General features: G+C 65.4%; 1 protein-coding gene across 1 annotated transcript; it reads right to left on the bottom strand.

Moving 5' to 3' along the window:
- Window positions 1-3,328: 3,328 nt before the first annotated feature.
- CRYBA2 (crystallin beta A2) lies at window positions 3,329-8,361 on the bottom strand. The gene is made up of 4 exons (XM_065413643.1): window positions 8,204-8,361; window positions 7,642-7,783; window positions 4,885-5,027; window positions 3,329-3,476 (listed from the first exon to the last, which is right to left on the bottom strand). The coding sequence occupies exons 1-4, from the start codon at window positions 8,359-8,361 to the stop codon at window positions 3,329-3,331; spliced, it is 591 nt and encodes a 196-aa protein (XP_065269715.1).
- Window positions 8,362-26,337: the final 17,976 nt, after the last annotated feature.

The raw sequence follows: 26,337 nt of genomic DNA, 5'->3' as shown, positions 1-26,337 counted from the left end.
CACAACTCACCCTAACTGCCCCCCACTGTGGTTCACGTGACCATTTACTGCTTCTGTTAGGGTTATCCCCCCCCCCCCCAGCTCATCTGGGACCTTCTGCCCCCTCACGCCCCGCCCAGCCCCGTCCCCTGGGCCAGGGCTGATGGTGCCAAGGGCAGGCGGGAGGTGTGTGATAGAGCCCAGGGTCCTATTCACCCCCACCCGCAGGTCGGCGGCGCTGCCCCCTCCAGCCCCTGGCTCCCCTGGCCTCGGGGTTATCTGCCGCTGGGCCCAGCGGGTGTTGAAGCCGCGGGACCCGGGTGGGGTGGGGTCGGTCTGTGGCCGGTGTCCATAGGGGCGCCAGTCCCCGCGCTGTTTGCACTATTCCCGCGTCGCTGTTTTTCTTCAAGCCTCAGCTGCGGGAGTCATGGGACTTTGGGAGACTCTCGGCTTCCATGGGAAGAAAAGGAAGTTCCTCGCCCTCGGGGCTGCAGCGAAAAGCCTGGGAACCTGCCCCCCGCGGACTCGAAAGCAAATCAACAAACACAACCCACTGGATCCTCTGTGAAATCTCTTGGTTTTTAAGCCAGTCTCATGGGCTGGGGGCCCTGGCTGGCGATTTTCTGAAAGTTTGGGATTGGTCCCGCTGGTTCGTGTGTGGGCGCCCCTGCCCGCCCCAGGTGTGCAAAGAAACTCCGCTCCCTGCCACTGGCCCTGCCTCAACCCCCCCCCCCCATCCGCTGGCCCTGCCTCACACCCCAACCCCCCCTTCTGCTGGCCCTGCCTCAGCCCCCAACCCCCCCTTCTGCTGGCCCTGCCTCAGCCCCCCCCACACACACACACCCATCCGCTGGCCCTGCCTCACACCCCAACCCCCCCTTCTGCTGGCCCTGCCTCAACCCCCCCACACACACACACCCATCCGCTGACCCTGCCTCAGCCCCCCCCCCACACACCCATCCGCTGGCCCTGCCTCACACCCCAACCCCCCCTTCTGCTGGCCCTGCCTCAGCCCCCCCCCCCCACACACACCCATCCGCTGGCCCTGCCTCACACCCCAACCCCCCCTTCTGCTGGCCCTGCCTCAGCCCCCCCCCCCCCCACACACACACCCATCCGCTGGCCCTGCCTCACACCCCAACCCCCCCTTCTGCTGGCCCTGCCTCAGCCCCCCCCCACACACACACCCATCCGCTGGCCCTGCCTGAACCCCCCCCCCACACACACACACACCCTTCTGCTGGCCCTGCCTCACCCCCCTCTCCCACACACACACCCATCCGCTGGCCCTGCCTCACACCCCAACCCCCCCTTCTGCTGGCCCTGCCTCAACCCCCCCCCCACACACACACACCCATCCGCTGGCCTTGCCTCAGCCCCCCCACACACACACACACCCATCCGCTGGCCCTGCCTGAACCCCCCCCCCACACACACACACACCCATCCGCTGGCCCTGCCTCACACCCCAACCCCCCCTTCTGCTGGCCCTGCCTCAACCCCCCCCCCCACACACACACACCCATCCGCTGGCCTTGCCTCAGCCCCCCCCCACACACACACACATCCGCTGGCCCTGCCTCACACCCCCCAACCCCCCCATCCGCTGGCCCTGCCTCACCCCACCCCCACCCGCTGGCCTTGCCTCACACACACACACACACACACACACACACACCCCACCCCGATCCGCTGGCCCTGCCTCACACACACAGACACACACACACCCTTCTGCTGGCCCTGCCTCAGACCCCCCCCACACATACCCCGCCCCCATCCGCTGCCCCTGCCGCCTCCCCATCCACTTCTGTACCCATCCGCTTGCTCCAGCTGCCCTGGCTCGGTCTCCCACCCACCCTCGCCCCTCATTCTCCCCTCATCCAGCACCGGCCTCCTGCCCGGCTGCAGCGTCCCTGTATCCCGGGCTCTCGTCCCCCGCTCCCTTCCCCTGGGACGGGTGATTGCAGCAGCACCGTGCGGCCAAACAGGACTCGAGTGTGATGGGCTCAGACACGTGCTGGGATCAGAGCCGCCGCCCCTCAGCGGCCACACTCCTACGTCAGCCCCTTCCTTCTGCCCCTGCCGGGCCCCACCCAAGGCCCAAGGGCCCCAGGCTTGAGCCCTTTCTTTGGGGTAGGCAGTATAGGGCTCTCGCTTTGCCCGCGCCTGGCTTTGGATGCTACGGGTGAAGTGATCTGGGCAGTCGCTGTGTGTGAGAGAGAGAGAGAGCGAGAGAGCGCACTACCCTCTACTGGCTGCACTCAGAACTGCTCCACCATGTGTCAGACTCTATACTGCTAACAGCGAAGGGGATTCTCCGTTAGAGCAGGTGCTTTCTGGAGAGGGGGGATCTGTCCCAGCTGTTGCGAGGTTCACAGCAGGGCGCCCGATGGTAACCCGGAGGGGCTAAGTGGCCGCTGAGTTGCACTAATTGGCAATCAGAAAGGCCGGCAGGTGTGCGTGGGATGGAGGCAAATTGGCCCCGGCGGGAGGAGAAGGTGACCCCCCCTCCCCCCCCCCCCAATTGAGCTGGGAGGGGAGAACTGAGCTCGTGTGCCCAATGCCTCCGAGGGAGCTGCAGACCCGGTGACACACACACACACACCCCGCTACCCGGTGTGCGGCTCGCCGAGACTTCCGGCGCCCGAGTGTCACTGAGCAGTGCGTGTGCACCCGTGTGCGTGCAGCGGACAGAGTGCGCGTGCAAAGCCAGTGCTCCGGTGCACACTCACAGCCGCACACTCACGCCCGGCTGGTCCGCACTGGGCAGGGAGGGAGGGTCTGGCTGTGCCCTGGGGCAGGGGCAGCAGGGGGACTCCAGGGCTCTTTTGGTGCCGACCCCGCTTTGCATCCCGGGGGGGGGGGGGCGGAGGGAGGAAAAGAGTCGGACCAGATGATCGAATGGCCCCGTCAGGCCTCTTCGGCTCTAGGTTTCTGCCCGCTCCTCAATGTCCCTTTCTCCAGGTGCCCGCCCCCGTCTGGGCTACGAGCCCGGCTCCTGCGGCTACTGCAGAGACCTGGGGGGCAATGGGGGGGGCCTCCCTTTTCATTTGCTCCGTTCCCTGCCCACCGGCCTCCCAATCCCGCCCAGCCATGAGCCTGAGGGTTTGCTGGTGCTTTGCGCGCTCTCGGGGGGCGCAGCGTTGGCGGGGGTCCCCCCGAAGCGGCCCGGAGCAGTTGGTGTTTTGTCCCAGTGACAGAGAAGTGGAAGAAAGAGGCCGCGGAGGCGCCGTTCCCCACCCCCCCAGGCCCAGCGCCCGGCGCAGCTTTCCCCCCAGACAGAGACGCGAGCGGCCGAGCCTGGTTCGAGACGCCTTTATTCGGTAGCGGGCGCGGGGCCGGCCCCGGCTCAGTGCTGGACGCGGCGGATGGACTGGACCTGGTTGGTGTGGGCCTGTGAGCTGAACTCTGTGTACTTCGGGAACTCGCCGTTCTGCCGGTCCCGCTCCAGCACGTACTGGTAGCCCCGGTACCCCGGGTACTGGTACGCGACCCACCTGCAGGGGGCAAAGCATCGCCATGGGGCAGAGCCCCCGCCACAGCTCCCCCCTCCCTCGGGCCCTGGGCCAGCCCCCCCTGAGCGGGCGGGGGTCCCGCTTCAGGGCTGGGGAAGGGGGATGCTCTCCCCACCCTTACGGGGTCTCCCACTTCCTCCCTTTGGGGTTGACAAACAGGCACCCTCCTCTGAGCCTCTCTTGGCCCCCCTCGAATTCAGGTCCCCTTCCTCCCCCAAATGCTCGGCCCCTCCCCCACGCTCCCCCACTCGCAGTGCAGGTCTCAGCCGCAACCTCCCAGCCGAGCTCAGGGACCGGGATGGTGCATAGGGCCTAGTGAATCATAGACTCATAGAATATCAGGGTTGGAAGGGACCTCAGGAGGTATCTAGTCCCACCCCCTGCTCAAAGCAGGACCAACCCCCAACTAAATCATCCCAGCCAGGGCTTTGTCAAGCCAGGCCTTAAACACCTCTAAGGAAGGAGATTCCACCACCTCCCTAGGTAACCCATTCCAGTGCTTCACCACCCTCCTAGTGAAATAGTGTTTCCTAATATCCAACCTAGACCTCCCCCACTGCAACTTGAGACCATTGCTCCTTGTTCTGTCATCTGCCACCACTGAGAACAGCCGAGCTCCATCCTCTTTGGAACCCCCCTCAGGTAGTTGAAAGCAGCTATCAACCCCCCCCTCATTCTTCTCTTCTGCAGACTAAACAATCCCAGTTCCCTCAGCCTCTCCTCATAAGTCATGTGCTCCAGCCCCCGAATCATTTTTGTTGCCCTCCGCTGGACTCTTTCCAATTTTTCCACATCCTTCTTGTAGTGTGGGGCCCAAAACTGGACCCAGTACTCCAGATGAGGCCTCACCAATGTCGAATAAAGGGGAACGATCACGTCCCTCGATCTGCTGGCAATGCCCCTACTTATACAGCCCAAAATGCCGTTAGCCTTCTTGGCAACAAGAGCACACTGTTGACTCCTATCCAGCTTCTCGTCCACTGTAACTCCTAGGTCCTTTTCTGCAGAACTGCTGCCTAGCCTAGTGCATAGGGATCAGGATGATGCATAGGGTTTGGGATGGTGCATAGTGTCCGGGATGGTGCATAGGGCCCAGGATGATGCATAGGGCCCTGGATGGTGCATAGGGCCCAGGATGATGCATAGGGACTGGGGTGGTGCATAGGGCCCGGGGTGGTGCATAGGGCCCAGGATGATGCATAGGGACCGGGGTGGTGCATAGGGACTGCAATGAAGTTTAGTGCCCAATCCAGCCAGGCGCAGTGCACCCTGGATGGCCAGTGACCCCAGTGGATGTTGGGGGTGCTGAGCACCCTACCAGCTAGGCCCAGTGAGGTGACTGTCCCAGGATCACACAGCCCAGGGCACCCCACGGCTGGAGGCTACTTACGCTCCCGAGTTCACCTTGATAGAAGCCACCTCTTTGTTGCCCCAGCCCATGGCCTGCAGCGAGGGGAAGTCGTCGCTCAGCTCAAATTTCCGCCCCTGGAAGTTCTCCGCCTCGTAGAGGGTGACTTTGCTGTCGCTGTGGTTCTGTGCAGGGAGGAGGCAGGTCAGGACGGGGCCCCCAAAGCCAGACGGGGCTCCCCGCTCACCCCCTCTCCAGCCCCTTCTTCTCTCGTGTCCTCTGGGCTCTGTGCCCAGCCCCTCTCCCCTGGCAGCGCTGCTCTGCCTACGGCCCCTGCCATTCGGGGGTAGGGGGGCTGCACCCCCCCAGACCTGTGGCAAGGCAGCCATACCCCACTCAGTCAGCGGGGTGCCCCGGGGAAGGGAGGGGAGAACCGATGCTCCTGACAGCACCTGGTCTTTCTTTCTCAGCTGCCTCCTTAACTTGAAATCACCGGCCTCGGCTGGAGACACCCAGTGCGGAGGGGCAAACGGTGCCAAGGGCTGGGCTGACCGGGCTGGGCCAGGGAAACAACAAAGGGTCCCACGCTGGTGCCAGGCGCTGCACAGAGCCAGCACAAGCCGGCCCTGCCCCAGTGACAGGGACAAGGCGGACGAAGCTGAGACCCCCCAGGGTCACGCGGGGAGGCAGGGGTGGGTTCCCTCGAGTCCCAGCCCAGTGCGTTCACCACCAGGTCAGCCGTGCAAACCTCTCCAGCTACCCGCCCCTGCGTCCTGCTCCCCATTCCTCTCCCCTCCCAGAGATACCTGCCCCAGAGCCGCTCGGGGAGCTGGGGGCCGGAGCTGCAGGGCCCTGCTGGCCAGGGCCCTGTCTCACTCCAGAGGATGCCCATGTGCTTGCCTCTCCCTGGTGCCCGTGCCTGCCTGGGGGATGCGCTGGTACCCCGTGCCAGGGCGAGCCAGAGGCAGGCGAGCGAAGATGCCAAACGCCCAGCGGTCTCGGGCCTGAGCTGTCTCTGCTACAGAGGGACGATGCAGATGCTCGGGACAGCCGTGGCCTGCGTCTGCCCATTGGGCACCGAGAGCCGGGGTTGGTTCTTGGCCCGTCTGGGTGCCGGCTGGCTGGCTGGCAGACTGGCGGGCACCGAGGGGTTAATCCCGAGAACCGCACTAGACATGGTGCTGTCGGCCCCCCCTCTCCCCCCGTCCACGTTGTTCCCCACCGAGCAGCCCTGCCAGCGAGCAGCGATCTTATCTGAGCCCCTTTATTAAAGCCTGAGCATATCTGCCTGGCGGTTATTAAAACGCCGGGGCGGGAGGCGGTGCTGGAGCAGGGGACGTGCCAGGGTTTAAAGCCCCCACGTCTCTGCAGATGGCGTGATAGGGCCGCAGCCTGGCAGGGGGGAGAGCCGAGACCTGGGTGGGAATGTCCGGCGAGGCCACGGCAATGTCCCTTCCCGGTGTCACTGGCTCCAGCTAGCGGGAGTGTGCCCCATGCCAGGCTGCCCCTTTGCCACCAGGCACCCACGCCCTTCTCTGGGGAGCCTGGCACAGCCCAAACAGTGGCACTTGGGTTCCCCTGTGCTAGCCTCACCTGCTCCCGGGTGGGGGGGTGGGGGTTAAACACCGAGTGCTGCCGGCTGCCAGTTGTGTTTAGAATCACAAAATCGGTTTGTGAGAGGGATCTGAGAAGGAGTTTTAACCTCAGCAACCTACTGCTGAGCTGTAAAGGCAGTGACCTGGCAACCGTATGACTGTCTGTCCATCCATCCCCACATACCCCGTTTGTCCATCCCTCGCCACACACACCCTGTCTGTCCATCCATCCCCCATATACCCCCTGTCTGTGTGTGTCCATCCCTCCCCACACACCCCCTGTCTGTCCATCCATCCCCCATATACCCCCTGTCTGTGTGTGTCCATCCCTCCCCACACACCCCCTGTCTGTCCATCCATCCCCATACACCCCCTGTCTGTCCATCCCTCCCCATACACCCCGTCTGTCCATCCAGCCCCATACACCCCCTGTCTGTGTGTGTCCATCCCTCCCCATACACCCCGTCTGTCCATCCAGCCCCATACACCCCCTGTCTGTGTGTCCATCCCTCCCCATACACCCCTTGTCTGTCCATCCAGCCCCATACACCCCCTGTTTGTGTGTGTCCATCCATCCCCATACACCCCCTGTCTGTCTGTCTGTCCATTCCTCCCCATACACCCCCTGTCTGTCTATCCATCCCATACACCCCGTCTGTCCATCCAGCCCCATACACCCCCTGTCTGTGTGTGTCCATCCCTCCCCATACACCTCCCTGTCTGTCCATCCATCCCCATACACCCCCTGTCTGCGTGTGTCCATCCATCCCCATACACCCCCTGTCTGTCCATCCATCCCCCATACACCCTCTGTCTGTGTGTGTCCATCCATCCCCATACACCCTCTGTCTGTCCATCCATCCCCATACACCCCCTGTCTGTCTGTGTCCATCCATCCTCATACCCCCCATCTATATCTATCTATCTATCTATCTATCTATCTATCCTCATACACCTCTCATCTATCTATCTATCTATCTATCCATCTATCCCCAGGAACCCCCCCAGGAACCCCCTCTGTCTATCCATCCCTGCTCATCACCTAGGCACAAAGATGATAGGAGATTCCCATGAGCCTTCCCATTGTCTCCTCGGCCCCAGGCCCCCTGCTGTGCCGTGGCCCCTGGGCCGGTGTGCCGGGCGCGTGGGCGGAGATGGGGATGAGCGGGGGGGGGGTGTGCGTTCGAAGGCGCGTCCGACTCACAGCGCATTTGATGGGCCGGAACGACAGCAGGTGCTCGGTTCGGTAGCCGCTGTTTCCGCTCCAGGCCTCCCAGCGGGGGTAGTCGCCCTTCTCCAGGATGAACTGCTGCCCCTGGTACTCCGGGTACTCGAAGCCCACCCAGCTGTGCGAGAGGGGGAGGGGACGGTGTCAGCGGCACCCGCACGTCTGTGGGAACGTGCCCCCAAAAGCAGAGCTGGCAAAGTCCCTGGGAGGAGGGGGCAGGGCAGGCCCCCCAGGGACCCAGTCTGGGCTTCCCCCACCTGGACAGATCAGCTGCCCCTTGCCCTCAGCACCGCCTGGGGGGAGGGAGCCCATCCCTCACCCTCATGCGCCTCATTTCACAGCGGGAGAAACCGAGTCACAGAGCAGGGAAGCGACTGGCCCAAGGTCACCCAGCAAGTCCGTGGCAGAGCTGGGGCTAGGACCCAGGCGTGTGCTCTGACCCCTGCTGCACTGTGGAGCTGCCCTACGGCCTGGCAGCTCGCGGGAGGAGGCGGCGAGGGGGCCCCGGGCGGGTGAGGCTGGGGCCTGGGGCACTTACGAGCCGTTCTCCACCTTGATGGAGCGGAGCTTGCGGAAGCCGCGGTCCATGACGCTGGGACACTCCAGCAGGAACTCACTGCGCTTGCCCTGGAAATTCTCCTCCTCCCAGACCGTGAGCTTGAACTGGCCCAGGGCCTCCATGGGCGGGCTGGTCATTGGGAGCTCTCCAGCTGCAGAAACAAAGCCCACCTCAGCCACACGAGACCTCCGCCCTGGCCCCCCGCAGCGACACGGCTCCAGCAGGGCAGGGCACGAGTCTCAGCTACGCCCACGGGGGAATCTGGGTTCCTAGAGCTCATCCGGCCCCAGGGTTCGCCTCTGCTCCGAGGGGGAATAGCGGCACCGAGGGTTGGGGCAGCTACATGGTGGGATTGAGGAGTTAGGGACATGGAGCCCAGGGCTGGGCTAGTAGGGGCTGCAGGTCGGGAGTGAGGGGCACCGGCAGAGCTGTGGGGGGGACAGGGCTGGGCTAGCAGGAGCTGCGGGTCGGGAGTGAGGGACACCGGCAGAGCTGGGGGGGGGGGGAGCCCAGAGGCTAGCAGGGGCTGCGGGTCGGGAGTGAGGGGCACCGGCAGAGCTGGGGGGGGGAGCCCGGAGGCTAGCAGGGGCTGTGGGTCGGGAGTGAGGGGCACCGGCAGAGCTGGGGGGGGGGGAGCCCAGAGGCTAGCAGGGGCTGTGGGTCGGGAGTGAGGGGCACCGGCAGAGCTGGGGGGGGAGCCCAGGGCTGGGCTAGCAGGGGCTGCGGGTCGGGAGTGAGGGGCACCGGCAGAGCTGGGCGGGGAGCCCAGAGGCTAGCAGGGGCTGCAGGTCGGGAGTGAGGGGCACCGGCAGAGCTGGGGGGGGGGGGAGCCCAAAGGCTAGCAGGGGCTGCGGGTCGGGAGTGAGGGGCACCGGCAGAGCTGGGGGGAGCCCAGGGCTGGGCTAGCTGGGGGCTGTGGGTCGGGAGTGAGGGACACCGGCAGAACTGGGGGGGACCCCAGGGCTGGGCTAGCAGGGGCTGTGGGTCGGGAGTGAGGGGCACCGGCATAGCTGGGGGGGGAGCCCAGGGCTGGGCTAGCAGAGGCTGCGGGTCGGGAGTGAGGGGCACCGGCAGAGCTGGGGGGGGGAGCCCAGAGGCTAGCAGGGGCTGCAGTTCACAGGAGCCCCCCACACCCTAAAAGCAGGGCAGCAGGCAGGGCATGGGCAGGCTCCTGGTCCCAGCACCCACTGGGACGCTCATGCAGCAGCGGGGTGACTCCATGGCGCAGTTATCGGGGTGCATGGCAGATGTGCCCTCGTGGGAGGGCTCTGCCCCCCCAGCTTCCCTAATCCTGTGCCAGGGCTGGGGGGGGGGGTGGCGAGGAGGCAGTGGACAGCCAAGACAGCAAGTCCCCGAAACCAGGATCCACGCCAAAAATACCAACGTGCCAGCTGTGCTGCCCCCCCCCGAGCGCCCCCAGACAGTCTCGTGGGGGGCGGCTGCAGGGGCCCGGGGGGTTCATAGCCTGGTACTTACTTGGTCTGCAGGGCACAAAGACGAGGGTGGCGCTGTGGGGCTGGGGGCCTCCCAGGGCCTCTTATAGCCCGGCCGGCTCAGTGCAGCGTGTGCACAAGCAGGCAGGGCTGAGTCAGCGGGGGGGAGCCCGGGGGGTGCGGGGGGCCAGGCGCCGGTTTGTCCAGTCCACTCAGCCATTGTGGGGGGGATCAGCCGCCCGGGCGCACAATGGAAAGTGCTGGGCCGCGCTCGCTCCGGAGCTCAGGGTCACAATAGGGAAAACGCCTGACGCTCCACTTTCCTTTCTCCCGCGGCACAATGCGCCCGTGCTGGGGGGATTAGGGGCAGAGCCGGGGCCAGTGGGACGCCAGCCGGGGGGGGACAGTGGTGTCATGGGGGGGGGGCAGGAGCTGCGCTGCTCGCTGGGCTGCTTGTTGAAATGCCACGGTGGAGGCCAGGGGACACTGAGGCAGAAGCTTCCCTTCCTTGGGTCACAGATGCCAAGCTGTGCCCGGCCCCCTGCCCGGGGCTCACTGCCCTGAGGCTCCTGGGGGAGGCTTGGCCCACCCACCTCCCACGTCAGATCCTCTCCCCAGCCTGTCCCCCACCTCGGCGGTGTCGAGCTGGGGCGGTGGGTCCCAGCACTGGGATGGGGATCGGCCCATCCCGGCGTCCCGCCTGCCACCCCACGCACTGCCCTAGCAGACAGCCGGGAACCCCGAGCTGGTCTGTGACCAGCAGGGGGTGCTGTTCAGGGCTGGCCCCGCAGCGGGAGTGAGGCTAGCGAGCTGGGAGGGTGGGAATCAAGCAGATTTCCGGGGATTCCCCCTCCTGTTGCTCCAATCGGGCCCCTCTGGGGGGTCTTCTCTTTCTCGCTGCCTGGCAGGGCCCGGCCGCTGGGCGATGCACGTGCCCAGTTCCCATCCCTGCGCCCCCCCACCCCGCCCCGTGGGGGGCACTGGACTTTGCAGCGTGGCCGAGGCCGCCCTGTCTGGGGAGGGACCGTTTGGGTTAAACGTGGAGCCACCTGGGAGCAGCTTTGCCTTTAATTCCTGTCCTGGGCCCCGGCCCACCCCCTCCCCCACCGGCCGGCTGACGGCTGGGGTGTGAAAGGTGCCCCAGGGACAGGGCAGGGACGGGCCACACCTGTCTGGGGATGCCCCTAGGAAATGTCTGGATCCCCCTGGGCTCCTGGAGACCAGGAGCAGCCCCCCAAAGAGCCATTCTGGCCTAGTCGGTGATGAGGGAGCGGTTAGAGTGCGGGGGGGGGGGGTACCCTGGGAGGCAGGACTCCTGGGTTCTCTGCCCTGTTCCGCCACTGACTTGCAGTGGAACCTTAGGCGAGTCCCTTTCCCCGCCCTGTGCCTTGGTTTCCCCAGCTGGGGGAGATACTGGCGCGCTTTGCGAGCCCAGGGTGACAGGAGCCAGACTGGCCGGCTTCGCCCTGCGCCTGCCCTGACCCCAGCAGCGTTGGGCCTGGTCCCACCGAGCGGACAATCCCGCAAACCCCCACTAGAGGGCGCCGGAGGGCAGGGATTGCGCCCGGGCGGCGCAGACACCCAGGGCCTGGGCAGGGGCAGGCTGGGGCCGGGGCCAGGACATGGGCGGGGACCCAGCTTTGCTGGGTGTTTTCTAATGCAGGGGGCAGCGTGGGGCCCCCGGAGCCGGACGTCCCTTACTGTGGGGATGAGGCTCCGGTGGGGCCCTGCCACGCTCTCGGCTGGGTAGGGGAGCGACCGGAAAGGCCCAGGACTGGGAGCGGGACCCACAGGCAGGGCGCTGGCTTTGCTGTGGGTGCTTCGACCATCTCCCCTCCTGCCAGCCCGGGCGCCCCTGGCAGGGCTGGGGAGTAGGGCTGGGAAGGGCGTCCCTTGCCCAGGGGGGCAGGAGTGGGAGCAGGGGGTGTCCCTGCCCGGCGGAAGGGGACGGGGACAATGCAAAGTCAGAGGGTGCTGGAGGCAATGCTCCGGGACCCTGGCTCCTTTCCACGCTGGCGGGGGGCGTTGCATGGAGCTGGGGAGAGGCAGGGGGCAGGGAGTGCTCGACTCTGCCCATAGGGGGCAGGTTCCGCCTCGCCCGCTCCCCAGCGCCCCGGGCAGCGATGCCGCCCCGTCCCCTGGAACAAGCCAGCTCCCGGCGTGGCTGCCCATGCGGCCGCGCTGCCAGCGGCAGGCGTCTCCAGGCGACAGACACACGGGGCTGGGGGCTCGTCTGCCTCGAGGGGAGCTGCCGATGCCAGCTCATTAGCGGGCCCGGGGCTTGCTGACGGGCTGGGCCCCTGGTCATTCTGCCACCCTCCCCTCCCCCACCGGGGCCCTTGGTCCTGTCACCCTCCCCTCCCCCACCGGGGACCTTGGTCATTCTGCCACCCTCCCCTCCCCCACCGGGGCCCTTGGTCCTGTCACCCTCCCCTCCCCCACCGGGGACCTTGGTCATTCTGCCACCCTCCCCTCCCCCACCGGGGCCCTTGGTCCTGTCACCCTCCCCTCCCCCACCGGGGGCCTGGGCCGATCTCACCTTCCCTGGAGACACAGCAGGTCAGAGACTGGACGCGAGGCAGGAGCTGGGGTTTCGGGGAGGCTGCCCAGAGGGCAGAGGGGGCGGCTCTTGGGCCGGCAGTGGGGGGACGGGACGGAGAGGAGGCTGGCGCTAGGGAAGAAGCAGGGTCCCCCATGGCTCATGGGACAGCGGGGGCCAGGGCAGCCCTGTTTCCCAGGCTCAGACCCCAGCGCTGCCCTCCCAGCGGAGCAGAGCTGGGGACGGGCTCAAGGCCAGGCAGGGCAACGGGGGAGGAGATTGGAGCATGGAGCAGGGGGGCCCCTCGGTGATATTGACCGGGATCGGTGGGAGGAAAGGCTGCCTCGTTACCCTGTGGGACTCCCAGCAGCAGGGCGTTCGGGCGGCAGAGGGGTCGGTGAGGGGTAACAATGTAGCAGGGGGAGGGGGCCGGCTGTAGGGTTCCCATGCTAGCCCCCAACCCACCCCCTGTGGGGCGGTGCCTGGAGGGGAGCTGGGCTGATATGCCCCAACAGCAGCGGGCAATGGGCGGTGCTGGGGCAGGAGATGGAGCTTTGCCCTGAGTTCCAAGGAAGACACAGGTCAAGAGCAGTCAATGGTTGGACAGGAGGTAGGATGGGCCAGTGGCCTGATCCGGAGCAGCCGGAGTTGTGGTTCTAGACTAGCTGGGCTGAACCAAAGCTTCAGAAGGTTGGTTCTAGACTAGCTGGGCTGAACCAATGTAGCAGGAAGAGGGTTCTGGGTTAGCTGGGCTGAACCAATGTAGCAGGAGGTAGGGTTCTAGACTAGCTGGGCCGAACCAATGCAGCAGGAGGTGGGGTTCTAGACTAGCTGGGCTGAACCAATGCAGCAGGAGGTGGGGTTCTAGACTAGCTGGGCTGAACCAATGCAGCAGGAAGCAGGCCACCATGGCCAGTGCTATGAGCCAGGGCCCGTGTTCCTAGTGATCTGACTGGGCCCCACATCTCTGCCCCAGCCCCATGGATTTTGACAGAGTCAGAGGGCAGCTCCGAGCTGGTCTCCCACGTGGGTCACTGTGCTCTGCGCAGCCCCCAGTGGGGAGGGAAGTTCGGGGCCTGTGCGGGGAGCTGCCCCCCCCCCCCCCCCCAGCAGATGGAGCTGAGGCCAGGCCCTGTTTATCTTGCTCCCAGTTGCCGGGTGCTGTGTTTGCTCTGGGGATTGTTTCCTGCCACCAGCGCAGACACAGGTGGCTTTTATTTGCAGGGTCTGGCTGATTAGATCAGGGCGGGTGCAGCCCCCAGGCAGCCTCATTTCCCTGCAGACTCACCCTACTGGGAAGGGATGCAAATTCACCCAGGGCTGGCTCCCCACAGCCAACCCCCTCCCCCGGCTCCCCTGAGCCCCGGATCAGGGCCTGGCGAGCTGACCCACTCCCAGCAGCCAGGCTGCCCTGTCCTCTGCTCCAGGAACACTGGGGAGTGGTCATGCCGAGCCCTGCGGCGCACACGCGTGTGCTCACGCACATGCCCTGTGCCGGCCTGCGCATGCAGCGAGACACGCTGACCCCCACTGCCCCCCCGGCCACGCACCCCGTCATGGCGGAGCCCAGGCCTGGACACATGTGTGAGGGCACCCAGCCCCCGCCTGCACTCACAGCAGCGCCTGACTGCAAACAGGCTGGCAGATGTTCCTGGGATTAGACCCCCCCCCCCCCCCCCCCGTCCCTCCCGCTGCAGATGGGGAGCGGCTCTGACGTCTGCCTGGGGCTGCTGCAGCCCGTTGGCCCACCCAGCACCTGCTGCTCTGGGCCAGGGAATCTGGGGAGCATAAAGATGAGATCAAGGGGGCAGGGGCTGGCAAAGCTTCCCCCAAACTACCTCCGCTGATGCCCCTCACTCCTGACCCGCAGCCTCCTGGGCGGCCCCCTGACACACTGCTCTGCCGGTGTCTCTCCTGGACATTTAGCCCCAATTCCTGGAGACTCCCCCCGCCCGGTGCCCCAGAGGCAGCGTGGTACGTGGGTGGCCGTCTCTGTGCCAGGGAAGGGGGGGGCAGCCGCTCTGGGGGGGGGGGGGGCTGTGCTAAGCATCCAGTGTGTCTTTGCTCTAAGTGGCGGGCAGGGGGGGAAGCATGGGGCTCAGCCCCACTGAGCTCCTATTGTACTGAGTGTGCCAGGTCCCTGCCCAAAACAGCGCCCGCGAGGGGGGCGGGCTGGGGTCCTGCCTGGAGCCAGGACATGTGGCGGGACCTTCCCCAGGGCACGTTCCCGAGACCCTGGCACCCAGGCACTGTCTGTCCCCCACATACACCCCGCTCCCCCAGAGCCCCACGAGCAGGGGCGCCCCGTTATATTTGCCACATTCATGCATGCCACAGGCTGTGCCCGCGTGCCCCGGGACTGGGACAGGTGCTACCCGCAGACGCTCCCCCGGGGCCCCCACACTAGGCGGCGACAGGCTCCCAGGTGCCCCCCCAGCACGGCCCGTGCTCCTCGCCCCACACGGCCCGCAATGGGGAAGTGGAGTCACCCGCCGGCTCCTGTTCCCATGGGGATTAATCCCGTGTGAAGGTCACCGGAGCCCCGCCAGCTGCCGCTTTCCCGGCCTGTGGATTACTGCCTAGGTGCGCACAGGGCCTGACACCAGTGTGGGCAGACCCGCCACCCAGGGGCCAAGGCCCAGAGGCACCTGTGGGAGCCCTTAAAGGCCCCCGGGGCTCGGAGACAGGGCTGGGGGGGTCCCCTCCAGCCAGCATTAGAGCTGGTCTATAACCCAGCCTGTCTGGAGACCCCGGGCTCCATCCCAAAGGAGGCAAAGACACCCAGCCCCTCGTGGGCACCCTGCCAGCTGGGCACAGGTCTCTGGGCATCGTCTGCCCTCCCTGCCAGCTGGGGGCTGCAGGAGTGAGCGGCTGGGAGGGTGTAACGCTGGGAAAGGCCCAGCCTGGTCCTGCCCCATGAATCCCCAGCGCCCTGGACCCGCAGAGCCCTGGGTGCCCCCTGGACCCAGTGAGATGACATCAGACCCAGGGGGCTGGGGAGGGGGCACCCGCCGGCCCATCGCCTCCTCCGCCGCAGCCCGAGCTCCCTGGGCCCCCTGCACCAGTGGGGACATGCGCCCCACCGGGCCTGCACCTCACCCCGCCCGGCGCACCCAGGCCGCGCTCCCCTGGCTCCCCAGGGCCCACGGGGGCTGGACACGTGGCCGAGCCGTTAACCCTTCACTCGGCAGCTGCTCTGCCAGGCCAGGAACGTCTTCTCCAGGCGGTTTGTCCTCAGCGCTTTGCCCAGCAATGCCAGCCGGCAGCGCCTGGTGCTAGAGCGTCAACCTGGGACGGTGCTGCCCACCCAGGGGAATCTGCAGCTGCCCCTCTGCCCAGCAACCCCCGGGCACCTGAGCCCATCCTCCTGGTGTCCCGCCCCTGCCAGCACCCCCTTGATACAGGGCCCAGTGCAAGGTCTCTGGCCTGACGTTCAAACCCCCCCCCCCCCCCCATAGGCTCAGCCCCAGCTCCTGGTGAGACGCCTGTGTCACGGAGTCCCGGGGCGATGCTCTGGAACTGCTCCCCACAAAGCCAGTCAGGACTTTGGGGAGCCTCCTCTCCCTCGGAGCAGACCGTCTTCAGGGCAAGAAGCTCACACGGCTCCACCTTCCTGGGTCTGACCTTGGAGCATTCAGCATATGCCCCTCCGTGCGCTTCCCACAGCGAGTCCGCCCAGGGGGGTCCTGGGGAAGCCAGAGGGTCCTGCACCCCCACTTCGCAGTCAGACGTGACTCTCAGCCAGCCAGTAACACAGAGGTTTATTAGATGACAGGAACATGGTCTAAAACAGAACTTGTAGGTACAGAGAACAGGACCCCTCAGCTGGGTCCATTCTGGGGCCCAGCGAGCCAGACACCCCCGTCTGCCCTCACTCCCCGTCCCCAGCCAGCTCCAAACTGAAACCCTCTCCAGCCCCTCCTCCTCTGGCCTTTGTCTCTTTCCCAGGCCAGGAGGTCACTTGATCTCTTTGTTCACCTTTAGCCATCCCTTTGCAGGGGGGGAAGGGCCCTGGCCATTTGTTGCCAGGGAGACAGAGTGTCGGCCATTTATGCACACTGGAGACTTAAGAAATGCATAGGGGAAACTGAGGCACCCACACAGTATTCAGAGGAACCATTAAGAACAGTCCCACTTCATCACAGCCTGCCTCCACGAACATGGATCCCCCCTACCCCCCGCCCCCAAAGGAGGCTACTGCACCTGCCGGACGAGCCTCTCCACACGGACTGAGAATGAGCTTTGACCCTCAATGCCAGCCAGGGGGGCGGGGAAAGTTGGCACCCCCATGGTGTAATTGGGGAAACTGAGGCACGGGGCAGGGCAGTGTCACACGCAGTCAGGGGCAGAGCTGGGAATGGCTCACAGCTCTCCTAGGCCAAGCAGCCAATGCTGGGACTGGAGGCGGGGCACTGTGCCACAGCGAACACCGTCTGGGCGCAGTCAAGCCACACAGCACCCTCCTCCCAAGAGAAAGCCGGGGGGACCCCGCTCCTTCCCTGGTGCCGGGGCGTAGCCCGCCTCAGGCAGGCCAAGTGCATGTGCTGCGTGCGCCAGGGACCTGGCTGGGCGCCGGGAGACGGCGACATGGGGTTAATATAACGGGGTGCCCAGCACCTCCTAGGCATTAGCGGGCCGGGCGTGGCATCCCAGCCAGCCAATCAGGAAGCTCAAGGCCAGGCACGGCAGCTTGCTGAGCCCCATTCCCGGGCGAGGCATCGTGTTAGCCTGGCATTGCCCACCGCCAGGGGTGCCAACCCAGCCAGCCCACCCCCATGACAGCGATGTCGCCATAGCAACACAGGTGTTTCCAAGAGGGGGGAGGTAAAGAGCCATTCGGCAGAGGGGAAAAGCCCCACAATGAAGGGGGGGCTGGCCCCAGGCTGGCCGCCCCCGGGCAAAGGCCCAGATCCCTGTTGGCGGGGCGTGCACCAGGATGCGGCTGCAGGGCTCGCTCGCTGTTCAGCTTTCATTATCCTGAGCAAACAGCAACGATAAACGGCAACAGGTGTGGCCGGGGCTGGGCCTGGGGGGAGGGGACCCCCTGGATCACCGGGCCAGATCCGCAGGCAGGTCAACCCCGGCTCTGGGCCGGCTGGGGATCTGGCCCACCCCCTCTCTGCCCCAGCTCTACCCTGGCCGGGGGGAAGGGGGGCAGACAGGGTCTTTCCCTAGCTCCCCCCCCCATGCTGTGCTCTCCCTGCCCCACCTTAGCACTGCCCATGTGTCCAGCACGGAGCAGGGTGAGCAGGTCACTGGCTTCTCCTGTGCCCCAGGACGGGCGGCACCTCTGTTGCTCAGCGGGGAAATGGGCCCTCAGGACTCCTGGGTCCGGTCCGGGCTCAGTGGTTAGAGCAGGGGGGAGTCGGGGCTCTGGGGACTCCCGCCTGAGCCCGGGGAAGGCGCAAGAACAAGTGGCTGCGTCCGTCTTTGGCCTGACACTGAGCTGGTCCCGCTCCCTGGGGTAGGGGCCACCTGTCCGTCCTGTGTCTACGCAGCACCCAGTGTGGCAGGGTCCTCGGCCGGGCCCGGGCGCCTCGCTCAGGAAAGGCCCGGGGCTGGGCTAGCAGGGTCCTCGGCCGGGCCCGGACGCCTCGCTCAGGAAAGGCCCGGGGCTGGGCTAGCAGGGGCTGCGGGTCGGGAGTGAGGGGCACCGGCAGAGCTGGGGGGGGGAGCCCGGGGCTGGGCTAGCAGGGGCTGCGGGTCAGGATTGAGGGGCACCGGCAGAGCTGGGGGGAGCACAGGGCTGGGCTAGCAGGGGCTGCAGGTCGGGAATGGGGGGCACCAGCAGAGCTGTGGGGGAGGTCTGGGATAGAAGGAGGCTGCGGGTCAGGAGTGAGGGGCACCAGCAGACCTGGGGGGGTCCAGGTTGTACCACTGGGGAGAATCAGGGGATTCAGCCCCCAGAAGCAGCTGGTCCAGCCTCTTTCACCAGCACAAAATTCATCTAATGACAAGGGAGACAATCCAGGCAGGTGGAACCGCCCCTCCCCCACCTGCTATTAAAATCCCAGGCGGGGGCGTCGGGGGGGTGGGGGCCGAGCGCTGCAGCGAGAACAGAACATCCTGCCCCCGGCGCCCGGCTCTGCGACAGCTGGGCCTGGCCCCTGACAACAGCCCGTGACTGAACCTTGCACCCCCCCCATCTCCAGCACCTCTGCTCTGCTCCCCCCCACACACCTGGTGGGAGAGGGACCCCCACTCTAACAGGGGACCCGGAGCCGCTGGGGGCTGTGGCATTGCACCTGCATCTGTTCGAATCTATGGCATGACTGGCTGGGGGCCGGGGAGACGAGCTGCGGGGGTGGGGTGCTGGTGCCTGCGCCACCCGGCGTGGGCACCCCAGCCTGCTTCCCCAGGTGCTGCCTGGGGCTTTCCTCGCACCCGGTCCCCGGGAGCTGTGGGACATCCAGCCCCTTGGCTGGCCGCGCTGGGCCTGGCCACTCAGGGAGCCGCCCACAGCTGCATCCCCTGCCCAGAGTGCACGAGGTCGGACAGTCTCACCCTGTGACGTCTGCTCCACTGTGGGGCTCCAGCCTGGCCCCTTTGCCAGCCCCATGCCCACTGGCTCGCGGCTACGGACACGTCTCCCTGGATGGCCCAATAGGGGGCGCTCTGCCCGCAGTCACTGCCGACCCCAGGGCGGTGCTAGGGGGCGCCGTGCGGTAGGGAGCAGGGCGGGGGCCCAATAGGGGGCGCTCTCTGCCCGCAGTCACTGCCGACCCCAGAGCGGTGCTGGGGGCGCCGTGCGGCAGGGAGCAGGGCGGGGGCCCAATAGGGGGGCTCTCTGCCCGCAGTCACTGCCAACCCCAGAGCGGTGCTAGGGGGCGCCGTGCTGCAGGGAGCAGGGCGGGGGCCCAATAGGGGGGCTCTCTGCCCGCAGTCACTGCCGACCCCAGAGCGGTGCTAGGGGGCGCCGTGCGGCAGGGAGCAGGGCGGGGGCCCAATAGGGGGGCTCTCTGCCCGCAGTCACTGCCGACCCCAGGGCGGTGCTAGGGGGCGCCGTGCGGCAGGGAGCAGGGCGGGGGCCCAATAGGGGGGCTCTCTGCCCGCAGTCACTGCCGACCCCAGAGCGGTGCTAGGGGGCGCCGTGCGGCAGGGAGCAGGGCGGGGGCCCAATAGGGGGGCTCTCTGCCCGCAGTCACTGCCGACCCCAGGGCGGTGCTAGGGGGCGCCGTGCGGCAGGGAGCAGGGCGGGGGCCCAATAGGGGGCGCTCTCTGCCCGCAATCACTGCCGACCCCAGAGTGGTGCTAGGGGGCGCCGTGCGGCAGGGAGCAGGGCGGGGGCCCAATAGGGGGGCTCTCTGCCCGCAGTCACTGCTGACCCCAGGGCGGTGCTGGGGGCGCCGTGCTGCAGCAGGTGCCGTCTTTCAGCTGAGAGGCAGCGCTGGGGCCCTGACCCCTGTGCTCATGGCAGGACCAGGGCACTTTGTCCAGGAATCAGGTGTCAGCCCTGTGTCCTGGCCAAAACCCAGCGCAGGCGATTCCATCCTGCCGCCCTCTCGCTGGCTCTGAGCTGCCTCCTCACTGCCTGTCCTTGGCTTCCGCGCTCTGTGAAGCAGCTGCCATGTTCCACCCCAGAGGTGGCTACATTGCAGTAATGGGCAAAACGATCCCTGTGGGCGGAGTCTGTTTGGGGCAGGCGGCGAGAGGCCCAGCTGGCTCCCCTTGGCCTTCCCATGGGCGACTGCCCCGGCCCTTCTCCTCCAGCCGGCTGGGCCACCTGCTCCCTGGGGCAGGGGCAGCGTCTCTCTGTGGCCCTGTGGCTCCCCATTGTTACCCAGGTGGGTGCAGCCCCAGGACGCCGGCTTCTTCCGCAGCCCCTGGCTTCTTCCCCATGGACAAACTTCTGAGCCCCGCTCAGGCTCCTGAAGCAAGCCATGGCCAGAGGCTGCCTCTCCGGTGGGCAGGGCCGGCCAGATCCAGGGAGGGGCCCAGTGCCCAAGGGCAGGCTGGTTGGGAAGAGGCTCTGCTGGGCCTGGCGCCCTCCCTGTTTGGTGTGTGGCTGCTCGCTCTCCTGCAGCTCCCCCTGCCCGGCTCTGTATCCGGCTGGCTCTCGGCGGGGGGGGGGGGGGGCAGGCTGGCGTCTCCCGAGCCGGAATGCTGGTGCTGGCAAAGCACCCGGGGGCAGTGCCAGCCCCTGGGGCGGCGCGACCCTCCTGGGCGGGGAGGGACCATTCATCACCCTCCTGAGGGCTGCAGGAGCCAGCAGGCGTCCGCAGGGAGCAGCCTCTGGCCAGGGCGTCTGCACCCCCGTAGGTGCACGGGGCGGCTCAGGCTGCACCGGCCCTTCGTCCGGACGGCCGGGTCCCCCACGGGCTGCTGGAGAGGAGCCTTTGGAGGCGCCACACTTGGTCCTTAGCCCTCCCCAGAATCCCCCAGGCCCTGGCGCCCTGGGGAGCCTGTGAGCAGCCAGCATCTCCTCCCAGCCAGGCCCTGCCCGGCTCCACCTGGCTGCCTGTGCCCACATCCTGCTTCCCGGCCAGCCAGCAGCACCTCCAGGGCACAGCATGCTGCAGAACCACACACACACACACAATCACACACACGCACAATCACACCACATACAATCATCGCACACACTATCACACATGCACACACCCAATCGCACGCTCACACACTGTCACATGGCCCCAGTCACACACAATCTCTCACACACAGTGGTGAGGGTGGCAGAAAGACCCTGACAGCTCCTCGGGCTCCCCCCAGCCCTGTGGCTGCGTGTTGCTGTTCCGTGTGGGTCCCAGGATACTAGACAGACAGGGTGGGGGAGGGCCCATGCACTCCAGTTGAGGCGAGGGCAGACACCGAGAGACACGCTCGGCAAAGCTGGTCTCTCTCGCCAACAGAAGTGGGTCCCTCCCCTGCCCCGCCACTTGGGAAGACACAATCGCACACACACGCCCATGCAAATGCGCCCAGCCCGGATCCCACACACACTCTGCCCAGGGCCCGGCCATGCAAATCGCCCCGACCCAGGCCAGGCCTCATGGCCACACACACAAAACACATGCAAATCCCGCCCCACTGCCCCCAGGCTAGGCCCGGCCTGTGGCTCTGGGATGACACAATACCAGGCACTCCAGGCTCCCTCCCTGTGCCCGTGTCCCCACGAGGCCTGGCCCTGCCTTGGCCCCACGCCGGGCTCAGGTGTGGGTCAAGATGAAAGTGTTCGCTGAGTTCCTGCCCTGGCTCTGGGTGGGAAATTCCCTGGCTGGCCACTGGCTCGTGGCCCCAAATCGTGGGAGAGGAAGGGAACCTGGGGGGGAGGGGGGCGTTGGGGGAAAGTTCCCCAATGTCAGTGTCCCACTGCCCTGCAGTGGCTCAGCGGGTCGGTACCAACCTCAGGGCACTGGTAGGAACCAGGGCACATACGCCACATGGGCCGTGAGTTCTGGGCTTAGATTTCCCCAGCCAGCTCCTCAGGTGCCATCACAGGCTAACCAGGGAGTCACAGACCGTCCCTGGGGGACCCCGGTCTGTCTTGCCGCCCGGTGAGCCCGTCTCTGTGACAGCTCACACCACGAATCACAGCCAAGCCCAGTCACTCACCCCAGGCCAGTTACACCTTAGATCTCACACCAAAGCAAACACTTGTAGCCAGTCCTATAATAATCACATTTATTAAACAGGAAGAGGAAACAAGAGAGTTATTTACAAGGTTAATGCAGGTAACCATAGATACACAATGAGTTTCTATCTTAAGTTTCCAAAGGTAATAGAAGCTTCTATGACAGACAAGCTCCATATGTCCCTTAGGGCTAACCCAGACTGAGCACTGGGGTTTTCTTGCCTAGGCCTAGAAACCTTGCCCCCCAGAGTCCAAGCAGCCCAGAGATACTGTTCCTTCTTGTCAGGGGTTTTTAGTCCCGTTCCCCTTGTGCTCAGAGCTGCAAGCTCAGCTGGTGGGAGGAATCCACCTGCAAGACTCATCTTCCAGGAGCAGGGGGTCAAAACAACCAATGTCTTTTGTCCTCTTTATCGTCCCACAGTAGTCCATCAGGTGTCAATGGACTTTCCCTGTTGGCCAGGACATAATACCTTCAGCTGGAGTCCCGCACGTCGCACTAGTTAATGTCTCTCTCCTGCCTGGTGAGTTACACAGTCACAGAGGCTTGCAACACAAATGCTCCAATGTTCCCTTACACCACGGCACACAGCTGTTATAACTGAGATTAACGCTGGGCCGCCACTCACAAGCATTCAAGAAAGTCTAAACACTAAACCCATCCTTACAACCCTAGTGCCTCTCTGACCAGCACTAACACACAGGGGAGAAAGGGATAGATAATCAGACAGAAAATATCACAATGCCACTGTATAAACCATGGGTACGCCAACAACTTGACTACTGCGTGCAGTTCTGGTCGCCCCATCTCAAAAAAGCTATATTGGAACTGGAAAAGGTTCAGAAACAGGCAACAAAAATGATTAGGGGGATGGAACGGCTGCCATATGAAGAGAGACTGGGACTGTTCAGCTTGGAAAAAAGACACCTAAAGAGCAGGGCTGGGGGTATGAGGGAGGTCAATAAAATCATGCCCGGCGTTGAGAGAGTGACTAGGAAAGTGTTATTTGCCCCTTTGCGTAACACAAGAACTAGGGGTCACCCAATGAAATTAACAGACAGCAGGTTTAAAACAAACAGAAGGAAGAACTTCTTCCCTGTGACAAAGTGGGAATTTTTTTGTAATATTATTATGGAGCCTCAGTTTCCCCCAGATGCTGCTTTGTTACCTAGTGAGGGGGGAGGTCTGTTCGCTCTCCAGGCAGGCTAAGACACAGGTGTGAATGGCGCCCAGTCTTAGGTCCCACATCAAGGGAGCTCTTGAGAAGACGGTGGCAGCTCCCGTCGTCCAGACATGGACACCTAGCAACCAACGAGGCAGAGAACAATGGACTTCCCCGCCCCTCGGCAGGGGGCTGAGCCGCATCTCCCCAGCTCGGGGACAAAGGACTGGGGCAGGGGGATGAGACGGAAGTCAAGTGTGGGCTGTCCCTGCAGATGTTCCCTAAGACGGTACACATCTCCCTCAGGGGCTGGCTCGCTAACCGGAGCTCCCGATGGGAAGCAGGGGGGCTGAAGGACCAGGGGGCAGCCTGAGGAAGTGGTGAAGCCACAGGGCCTGCCCTGGTGAGGTCTGGCTCACTGACTGGCCAGTGATGTTCCAAAGGTGGGGTCACAGCATTGGTCCTGTGGATACGTGACATTCACACTCACTGCCAGGGGATGGTGTGAAGGCCAAAAGTATAAGAGGGTTCAAAAAAGAACTAGAGAAGTTCCTGGGGGACAGGTCCATAAATGGCTATTAGCCAGGCTGGGCAGGGACACAACCCCCTGTTCTGGGTGTCCCTAAACCTCTGACTGCCAGAAGCTGGGGGTGGACACAGGGGATGGATCATTTGATAATCGCTCTGGTCTGTTCATTCCCCCTGAAGCGCCTGGCTCTGGCCTCTGTCGGATGACAGGACCCTGGGCTAGATGGCCCCTTGTTCTGACTCAGTCTGGCCGTTCTGATGCTGGCTCATTCCCGGACCCATTGCAAGCCTCACGCGTGGGTTAGGGACGGCGATGGGCGTGAAACGCGCGTGGCTGGTGACCTGCTGTTATTGATTTGTATGGCGGGAGCACCGGGAGCCCACGGCCCCGCTGAGCCCGGTGCTGCACAGACAGACAGCACAGGGATGGGCCGGCTCACACGCTGGGGACAAGACAAGAGATGGATTTTTGGGCACTGGGCCTGCTGCCCTGGCAGGCGCGGGGATCCCCAGGCCGGCTGCTGTTTGTTTCCAGAGGATGGGGGAAGCAGGACCTTGCGCACGCTCTGTGTGAATAAACAAGCCTGCCCCAAAGAACGGCCCTGCCCTGTAGCATCAATTTCTCCTCCTCGTGGAAGGCCCCAAATACGGGGGAACCACTCGGGCCGAAGCAGTAACAACCCCAGCCCCCCAGCAGCGTTAGCTGGGCCATGACCTGCCAGACAAACCTCCCCCGCACGCTAAACACGAGCCAGACAGCAACCCCCGGCACCGAGCAGCCTCCAGCAGCTCCTCCCGCTGCTCAGCCTCACAAGGAGGCAGCAGCCCCCGAGCCGCCCCAGCCAAACGGGGCTCTTGCCTGCCTGGCCCAGGGGGTGCGTGCGGACGCCCCGGGCCCTCGGGGAAGGCAGTGCAGGCTGGGGCATCGGGCACGGCCGGGGTCTCGCCCTGGCTCTGCCCTTGGGTGAGTGGCTGCGGTCTCTGCTGGTGCCTCCCGTTACCGTAAAGCCCCTGATGATGCGCAGGGTTTCCAAAGCACTGACGTGATTTAGGAGCGAAGTCCCAGGGACGCCCAGTGGGACACAGGCCTACCCAGCGCCCGTCTCCCGTCTCGTTAGAGCGAAAGCAGCCGAGAAGGACGAGCGGCGTCTGGGCCGGGGGTCGCTCTGCACTTGGCAGCGGAGCTGTCACTAGCGTGTGGAGCTCTCCCCCGCAGCTGGGGGTGTTAGCTGAGCGAGCGGGGCGGTAGTGAAGGACGCAGGGGCCTGGGGCGTCTGGCTTTGGTCAGGTCTCTTGGCAGGGCAGGGTGGGGTCAGGCTGGTCTTCTTCTGGGCTGTGTCTGTTGCAGGGGATTGTCTTTCTTTCTGTTTAACTGTTTTGTCAAACTTTTACTGCAAAAGGAAAAGGGGAACCGGGGCCAGAAGCCGAACGATCTCACAACCGCCGACCTGCATAGAGGGGAACCCAGGGCGTGGCCACGGGGGAAACCGGCCGGTAGCTAGTCCGGCTTAGTTCCCCCTGCAGCCGCTCTACTCCGGAATAGCTAGTCCAGGCGAATCCCCACACGGATGAGTCCCCAAAGCCGAGCTCGGCAGGGTACAAACAGTCCCTTCTGGCCGAAGCGTCCATGATTAACAGAGACCCGTCCACTGGCGATCGCCTTGCTCGGATCGTGTGCTTGGCCGACGGCCACCCCACATCCCCTGGGGTGTGCGTTCGGCTGCCCCGGCATGGGGGTGCTCACCAGCGCCACCTGTGGGGGTCAGAGAGCCTCCCCCCCCAGGCAGGTGCATCTCAGACGCGTCCCCCACGGGACGGCTGACGCCAGGTCAGCTGTATCCCGCTCTCAGACAGCTGCTGTCAGTCGAACCCACTTCCGTGCAGAGGGAAAAGCCCCCCCGGGCAGCGTGGCCTCAGCCCGATGGGCCAGCAGGGGAGCGTGGCGCTGCCCCCACGTCCCAGCAGAGGCCTCTGTGGCTAAGCCAAGGGCCCTCCAGGGCAGCGCCAGGCTCAGGGGCTCCTCCCCTCCCCCCCCTCCCCCCCGGCCTTTGCTGCTGACACCGCACTAGCTGCTGCCCACAGGGACGTTCTGAGCCCAGCTCAGGCCGATGCTGCTCCTAGGCCCGTGAAACGGCTGCATCCCCCCTCCGCCGACCCTCCTGCAGCGAGTTCCACAGGTTAACTGGGACCAAAGGCCTGGCCTGCGCTGTAAGTGCCTTTTAACCTGCCCTGAGGCGGAGGCTGCGGGCCTGTCTCCGGGGGAGCGGGTTGTCAGCAGCAGCAGTGATTTGGCCTGCAGTAGTGCCGAGGGGCCCCAGGCTGGGCAGGTGATGACAGGCAGCTCGGAGACAAGAGCTGGAGCCAGGCAGCTGAGGGGGCACAAGGGACCAGGGCGAAATCCTCCTCAGCCTTGACTTGCCCAGGAGAACTGCCCCGTGGGTCTCCCCGCTACGCCAGTGTGGGGCAAGGGCCTCCCCAGGGAGTCCTGGCGGCTCTGTGGGAGCCGGGCTGTGGAGCCTTCCAGCTCCGAGTCCCTGCCCCAGCGTAGGCCAGGTTGCACAGAGGACAGCCGGATGGTGAAGTGACAGAGGGGGTCCTAGCCCCGGCCCTAGGGGAACCAAGGGGGGCATGTCACACCAGGCCCCGTGCTGGGAATCCCAGCAGAGAGCCCTGCCGCCCCTCCCCCCCCCCCACGGGGTCCCTCTGGGGCAGGGTGGGTGCTGGGAAGCTCACCCACGCACAGCCCATGCTGTGGGTAAGGGCCTGTCTTCCCATACAGCGGTGGGCGTCGTGCCCACCTCCCCGAGGGGCGGGCGCTGTGGTGGCGGGCGAAGCTCTGCGCTGGCTGCACGGGGGCGAGGTCGGTGTCACTCCGTTGCCGG

This window comes from Emys orbicularis, chromosome 11 (assembly GCF_028017835.1).
Source record: "Emys orbicularis isolate rEmyOrb1 chromosome 11, rEmyOrb1.hap1, whole genome shotgun sequence".
Taxonomy (NCBI): domain Eukaryota; kingdom Metazoa; phylum Chordata; order Testudines; family Emydidae; genus Emys; species Emys orbicularis.
Note: the sequence above shows the minus strand (reverse complement) of the source record. Positions and strands in the feature narration are given on the sequence as shown.

Coding starts and splice junctions, on each gene's coding strand:
- CRYBA2 (XM_065413643.1), bottom strand. CDS start 8,361: ATGACCAGCCCGCCCATGGAGGCCCTGGGCCAGTTCAAGCTCACGGTC. Junction 7,784..8,203: donor ATCAAGGTGGAGAACGGCTC/GTAAGTGCCCCA, acceptor CCTCTCGCACAG/CTGGGTGGGCTTCGAGTACC. Junction 5,028..7,641: donor TCCGGCCCATCAAATGCGCT/GTGAGTCGGACG, acceptor CTCCCTGCACAG/AACCACAGCGACAGCAAAGT.